Source organism: Apium graveolens, chromosome 10 (genome assembly GCF_009905375.1).
Source record: "Apium graveolens cultivar Ventura chromosome 10, ASM990537v1, whole genome shotgun sequence".
Lineage (NCBI taxonomy): Eukaryota > Viridiplantae > Streptophyta > Magnoliopsida > Apiales > Apiaceae > Apium > Apium graveolens.
In genome coordinates, this window is record NC_133656.1 from 30,179,925 (window position 1) to 30,187,728 (window position 7,804).

Sequence of the window (7,804 nt, forward strand, 5' to 3'; positions counted from 1 at the left end):
ATGAGTTTTGAAGACTTGGTTGGAACGGTCGATAACAAGCCACCTATTACCATTATTACGGATCAAGACATCGCTTTAAGTAATGCCATTTCCGAGGTTATGCCTAACACCAACCATACATATTGTACGTGGTATATTAGTAGCAAGTTTCCCGAGAAACTATCTACTTTGTATACTCAATACTCGGAGTTCAAGACGGATTTTAATGCATGTATCTACAAGTCATTGTCACCAACGGAATTTGAAGGTAGGTGGGAGGACTTGAAAGAGAAATATGATCTTGAAAATCACAATTGGCTAAATGATATGTATGCAATTAGACGGCAATGGGTTTTTGCTTTCACGAAACAACATTTTACCGCCGGTATGACTACCACCTCAAGGAGCGAGTCTATGAATTCATTTTTTGATGAGTATGTGAAAGCGTTGACCAGGTTGAAAGAATTCATTGAGAATTCACAAAAAGCTTTGGACTCACAATATTTACGGGAGGTTCAAGCCGATTTTGACACCGAGTACAAGGAAAGGAGACTATTCTCTAACTCGTCAATGGAGATACATGCCTCCAAGATATACACAAAAGAGATGTTTAAGCGATTTCAAAAAGAGCTTCAAAAAAGTCAATATTTTGTTGTGAAAAGCATGAAAGGTTGTGGAGATTATCTTTCAAAGATGTATTTGGTAGAAAAGTCCACCTTGCCAGAGATTAATAGAAGGAAATTTTTCTTGAAGGTTTCCATCGACGGGAGTTATTCTTGTACATGTAAAAAATTTGAACATTCCGGGATGATTTGTAGACACATGATCCGTTACCTTAACAAGAAACAAAAGACGATGATACCGCCAGATCTTGTAACAATGAGGTGGACAATAAACGGAAACAAAGTTGCGGGACCTCGACCGTGTACCCCTCAGATGCTTGGTAATGTTGTAGAATCTCAAACGGCAAGATATAGTGGATTGTGTAAAGCTTTCCAAGGTTTGTCCGTTGTTGGTAGTTGCTCCGTTCCACGGTACAATTACTTGATGAGCGTGATCAAGAGAGAAAAGGAGTATGTGATTAAGTCTTTTCCAGGAGAAAAGAGAGAGAAAAAAATAAATGAGGACTATGAAAGTGATGAAGAAGATGATCCGTTATTAGATACCCCAAGGTCACAAACAAAAGGACGTCCAAAAGCGGGTAGATTCAAAAGTGGTATCGAGACGTCAAGTTCAAATAAACAATTTCGAAAGTGCAGTTTTTGTGGGGCGAGGGAAGAAGGCCATGATAGAAGAAATTGTCCCTCGAGATTATTAGGAAAAAAAGGAAAAAATTGATTGTAATTTCATATCATGTACTTTGAAATATTAATGAATTTTAATTAAATATTTTCAATGTTGTTAATGTTAGTACTTGTTGCCATTATTAATAATCCCAAAAAAAGAAGTGACTCCAAAAAAAAATTTGAAAAAAAAGTTATTTTTGAAGATTTTTTTTTTCCAAAATTGGGCAGAAAGTTTTCTGTAAAACAGAAAAAGTATTATATAAAAAATAAATCATTTGCAATTGCAATGACCAATCTGCAAATCATTGCTGCATCCGCAATGAAACATTGTGGCATCCGCAATGAAACATTGCGGGCCTAAACTGGGCTTTGCCGAATTTTGCATATTGGTCACTACACTTGCAAATGATTTATTTTTTATATAAAACTTTTTCTGTTTTACAGAAAACTTTCTGCCCAATTTTGGAAAAAAAAAATCTTCAAAAATAATTTTTTTTTTCAAATTTTTTTGGAGTCACTTCTTTTTTTGGGATTATTAATAATGGCAACAAGTACTAACATTAACAACATTGAAAATATTTAATTAAAATTCATTAATATTTCAAAGTACATGATATGAAATTACAATCAATTTTTTTACTTTTTTTCCTAATAATCTCGAGGGACAATTTCTTCTATCATGGCCTTCTTCCCTCGCCCCACAAAAACTGCACTTTCGAAATTGTTTATTAAAATTCATTAATATTTCAAGCAATGATCTTAAAATATTGTACTTCACACCTTAACAGTTTAGACAACTGATGTAAAAAATCTCAAGCTTAAGAATGATACTCTTCAGCTACTTACTAATGTAAAAAACAAACTAATTCTCAGAGGACTTTCATCAAACACTTCATTGGCATTAATAAAAAATTAGCTTAAAATCAAAAAAACTACAAAATACACACAAAACCCATCTAAATTACCCCTAATTCGAAACCTAATTTAACCTAATTATTAACTAATTTACCTCTAATTCGAACCCTAATTATTACATAATCAACATAATTTCGAACAAATATCACATTCAAATAAAAAAATCGAATAGTAATCGAATAAAATCGCACTCAAACTCAAACTCATTGTATAATCGTGTGTGTTGGTGTAATCGTGTGTATAAGTGTGTGCATAGCTATAAATCATTTGTATACCTGATGAACAAGAAGATCAGTGGAGTGGTTGTGATTGAAATTGTCTCAAATGGCTTCAATGTCGCTGATGGTCGTGTTTGAGTGTATTTTTGAGTTTCTGCATGTATATGCGAGTATCTGTGCCTGAGTTTCTGTGTCTGTGTGTAAGGGAAAACGACTACCGCAATGAAACATTGCGGAGGTATAATATTTGTGTTTATTTGACATTATTAATGTTTAACATTATTAATATTTTCAAATATTCAAATATTTTCATTTATTATTAAAAATATTGAATAATTAAAATATTTAAATATCAAAAATATTTTCCTTTATTATTTTAATATATATTATTAAATATTTAAATATATTAATTTCATTTTAATGTTTCAATACTTTTAAAATATTGAATATTAAATATTATATTTTTAATCAGAAATATTAAGAATAATATCTTATTAAATTAATATTTATGTAGTTAAAAAAACATTGATAAATGAATTAACATAGGAAAAGGGTAAAAAGGGAAATGGAGTATGTGGGCCACTCGCAATGAAACATAGCGGCAATAGCGGATCCTAGCCATTCGTTTTTTACTTCAATGGTCCTGATTTGTTGGTTGGATAGGGTCCATATCCAACTATGGTTGTGGATAGGGACCCTATATATATATATATATATATATATATATATATATTTATACATATATATGGCAAATTATCCCCAACCAACTTGATGGGATACATCATCCGCAATGTTTCATTACTGGCTTTCGCAATATTTTATTGCGGCAGGTGAGTACTACCGCAATGAAGCATTGCGACAGCTGTATCCCATCCAACAATATCCCATCCAACAATGGCTAGGGAATAACTCCCTATATGGAAAATTATCCCCAACCAACTTGGTTATTTAAATAAAAATTTATTTACATTTACTTTGTTTGATTTTGTAACTTATAGATTTTGATTTTTGGTAACTCCTATTTTAATGTGATGATTTTATTTGATCGTTAATTTTGAATGTTACAAAGTTAATAAAGTTGTAAGTTACATTTTTCTTTCCCCTATAAAAAGAGGCCGGCCTTGTATCGCATTCCTCTTAGAGCTCTAGGTTCTTGTTTCTGTGAGATAGAAAGTAGTATTTGAACGGTTCATAGATGACAGGTCTTCAAGCGCTTAAAACTATCTTTGTTCGTTATATCCTGGGAGACGAAAACCGCAACACTTATTTGTTTTAAGGATAGCGTGGTGTTCACGTGCCTCGAACTATTCATTTTGGTATTTTGTTGTTATATTCTTAATTTCAGGTAATTTCTTCATTATATTCCGTACATATATATATATATTATGTAACTATAGATACAACATCATACATGTAGAGCATTCCATTTCACCAAAACTGCCCAGAAAATAAAATACCAAAAAATGTAGTTAACTAGGGGGAAAGAATCAGTACCAGCAGTCGGTTTGGGGTAGATCTTAAAAAACCCGGTTATCTGTTTTCTTCACTCCGTACTATTCATCGTCAACAAGTTTTAAGTGTCAATTCATTATATCAAGGACTCTTTAACAAGAGCTGGGATTTGCGATATCTGTTCTTTCTGTGTATCTCATTTTTGACTGAAGTAAGCTTACGTGAAACTGCACCCCATATCATATCTACCGCATCACCTGGCCTTGAAGGAAACTGATATTCAAAGTGCTTCCCAACATCTTTTAATTTCTCCCACATCTTTGTCCATCTGTCTTGCCTAATCCCCCTAAGAAGATTCAAAAGGTAATCCTTTTTTAGGGCATCAGATGCACGAACGAATATGCAGAACGTTGAGTAATCTAGTACATCTTCAAAAGGTAGCTCAATGTCATCGCTAATTATCACAGGAACACAGTGAGTAGCTATAGCATCAAATAACCGATTGGAGGAAGGAGTATCTCCGGCAATATTGAGGCAAAATTTGGATGTAGCCATTCCTTGGCCTGCTCGACTAACCCCATTTGCTCCAACACTTCCAAACGTGAAGTGCACATCTTTCTCATCTTTTAGAAGGTAGTACAGTTCTTGGCGTACTGCTCCACCCTGATGATAAAACCATACATAATACTTGGAATGATTCAAATTGTTTATATGCTTCTAAAGAGAAATTTTACATCTAAAATATCTCAAGAATTTTACGGAGATAGTAGTAAATAATAAAAGATGTGTAAAACACTATACGTGATGTAACAAAAGATGCCAAAGATATTGAAACAGAAAGCATTGCACATAGCACACATACACAAGCTACTTAACATATATCAGGAGTGCAGTAGATAAGAATGCAAGCGTGTATTCAGAGTACGATTCTATTCTTGATATGGATATTGTAATAGTAATAGTTACGCAATAGCTTTAACTTTAAATGAATTTCAGCATCCACACTAAGAAGCTGTGAGCACTAGCTTTTTTGATATATTTCTTCGCGCACACACAAACACACATGATTTTCTTAACCTTTGGAAATCGGAAATAATGAATACCTATGCCAACTTTCTTTTGTTTGCTTAACAACTATATAGATACACAACTTGACCGTCTAAATGGTATATTCACTATTTGCAAGCTTGGCAATGAGTTTGTTGGGTAAACGTTGCATTAAGTCCCCTAAATAAAGTCCCTTAAATGTTAGTTGTCCATTGATGAGAACTGAAATCTTTTTTAGTAATGCCAGTCGCCAGAAAACTGCAACCTACCATTGTGCTATAGAAAAAGTTCAGATACAACTTTAGCACAAAGGGTATATTTAACATGTTACCAGTATGAAACTTTTGACAAGATATTATTTATAGCATTACTTCTTCCTGTAGCAGAGTAAAATGTGATTACCTATAGGCCTTAGCATCGAAAGAACTGCATTAAGAGGTGCCAAAAAACCAACCTCGAAAAAAAAACTAAGACCTTTATTATTAACAAGAGGCGAATGAAATGGAAGCATCAATGCAACGAAAAAGTTTAAATAGCACACTCCTCTTAGACGCATTTGAAAAGAAGGAAGCAAATTAATTTAAATGGATATCAAGATTAGTCTCTGAAAATTCCATCAGGTTAATACCAAATTCAGATAATGAGAGCTCCACAAATTCAGCCTAAGTTTATGGTCAAAGAAACTATGTGACACAGAAAAACTGCAATAAGTATAACAAAGATACGAAGGAGAAAAAGCTTACATCTTTTCTATAAATTGCACCTTGAAAGTATACCAAAGTAGGGCGATCTTTAAACGAGTAAGACTTACTAGCAGGCGTGGTCTTTATGATATGTTTATAGGGAGCTATCACGTCTTTGTCAAGGTTTGCTATCTCCACAGGGTATCTTCCAAAATCGGCAAGTATGAACATCGCAGAACCTAGCTTTGTTCTTGCAGTTAACATGCTATTCGGATGGTGGGCTACAATCAAATGATCTTTTCCATTTAAACGTTTCCATTCATCCCGCCCCTCTAGAAACTCCACCAATCTATCTTGCAAGACACTGTTTACACTAATCGTCTCTTCCCCTCGAAGCTTAGAGTATCTATTATAACTAAGAGAGGAGAAAAATGGCACAAACTTGATATCTGCTTGATCTGCCTTTGAAACTCGAATTACGGTGCATGGTCTCAGTACCTCCGGTGTGTTTGATGATAAAAGGTGAAGAGTGAGCCAGTACTCCATACTGTGTTGTAAATTTAGCCCACCAGGATACCGAGGTATCTGACTACCGTTACGAACATCCGGCCACACTTCATTCCCACTTCTACTCCAACCCAGTAGCCCGAAGTGAAATTCCGGAGGTAAATCATACATATAAACTCTGAGAACAGCTTGATTCGCATTGCAAATCTCTTGGCTTCTGGTAGGCTGGTTAGTCAAAAGAGTTGAATCGAGGTAGGGTTTTTGAATTTGCTCACTTCTCACATTCGGTCTAAAGTAAACCGAACTGCTATTAATATTAATTATCTTAAGAACTGAGGGAACAAAGGAAATCTCATTAAACTGAAACAAAAACAGGGTAGAAAAAATCAAAAGAAAGATTGAAATAGCTATCAGGCCCGAAAACAACCTCGACAGAGCCAAACTCTTTTCCAACATCAAAGCCATCAAAATAAGCTAGTACAACAAATAACCAAAACCTCAGTCCTCTATTGATTGAAACCAAGTAATGCCTTTACTATCAGCATTCGATTTCTACTATATCTTACTACGAAAAATGGACAACACCCCCAGAAAGCTTCTTGAATCTTGAACCATAAAAGGGGGGTTACATTCTTTACAATGTCATCAAGTAACTATACTGCATTACTGATCTAACAATCATACATTTAAATCACAAGATTCAAGATCAGATGTAAATTCAACAATCTGCAAACCAAAAATACAGAAAAGTAAGCACTAAATACAGAATAAAAATCAAATCTTTACACATTATATTCATTAATTAGACCCAGATGTCAAAAGTAACAAATTTAACTACAGATTGTTTACAAAAGAAAGTAAAGAAAACAAATTTGTGACATGGGATTCAAATAATTAATAATAAATTCAATTAAAAAAAGAGAGAGCTAAAAATAGTACCTTTTTCGAGAATTTATGCAAAGCTCCAATGGGGTTCCTGCTGAAGTCGTAAGAAGTTAAGTGGGTAGCTTCTTAAATTAATATTATATTATATGAATATGTGTGGGGGATAGAGTATGACGATAGAAGAGGTGAGAAATTGTGTGGAAACAGAGAGAGAGAGAGGGACGTTCATATGACTGCTGTCAATCTGTAATGACTCCAATTTTTTTTTTTTTTTTTTTTTTTTTTTTGACAAATGCAGAAAACTTTCATTAACTTCAATATAATACAGTCGGGACAAACCCCCAACTGTCGATACAACCAGGTGGTAAAACAAATATCATACTAAAAACAATTAGATGATTTGTTTCCTGATCGTTTAACACATAGAATTTAAAAATTCTTGAAATTAAAAACGAAATAAAAGACATCCCGAGCAATCCAAATTGTGCCAACATCTCTGAAAATAGCAACATCGCAATTGACCATATCACATAAAAACCATTGTTAGCCCAATGTTCAAAAACACCAATCACTGAGATTGGAAAAACGACACCACAGCTATCTACTTGCCGGACACCGGCTATAGACATGCCGAAAACACCCCAGCTATCTACATGCCGGATACCAGCTATAGACATGCCGAAAGTGTAAACACGTGAAAGATGAACAATCTTTGGTTGTGAAAGGTGAGCTCTTGCAATAATTAACACCGCTCCAGATTCGACGCAGGCTTTGCAGACCACCAAGAATATCAATAAACTCGTTCTCAACCGATTCAACACGAAATAAACCC

The 7,804-nt window shown here is 34.2% G+C and overlaps 2 protein-coding genes across 3 annotated transcripts; one reads left to right on the plus strand and one right to left on the minus strand.

Annotated features, from left to right (window-relative positions):
* LOC141690482 (protein FAR1-RELATED SEQUENCE 5-like) lies at positions 1-3,350 on the plus strand. The gene is made up of 2 exons (XM_074495277.1): positions 1-979; positions 3,229-3,350. The coding sequence occupies exons 1-2, from the start codon at positions 1-3 to the stop codon at positions 3,348-3,350; spliced, it is 1,101 nt and encodes a 366-aa protein (XP_074351378.1).
* Positions 3,351-3,849: 499 nt separating this feature from the next.
* On the minus strand, positions 3,850-7,218 carry LOC141690130 (putative arabinosyltransferase ARAD1). Of its 2 annotated transcripts, XM_074494781.1 has the most exons (3): positions 7,027-7,218; positions 5,641-6,813; positions 3,850-4,513 (listed from the first exon to the last, which is right to left on the minus strand). In XM_074494781.1, exons 2-3 carry the CDS (start codon positions 6,550-6,552, stop codon positions 3,992-3,994), a joined length of 1,434 nt encoding a protein of 477 aa, XP_074350882.1. In that variant the 5' UTR covers positions 6,553-6,813; positions 7,027-7,218; the 3' UTR covers positions 3,850-3,991. The 2 variants fall into 2 exon arrangements, with proteins under 2 accessions (XP_074350882.1, XP_074350883.1); XM_074494782.1 differs by lacking the exon at positions 7,027-7,218 and having other exon boundaries at positions 5,641-6,988.
* Between the last annotated feature and the right edge of the window lie 586 nt (positions 7,219-7,804).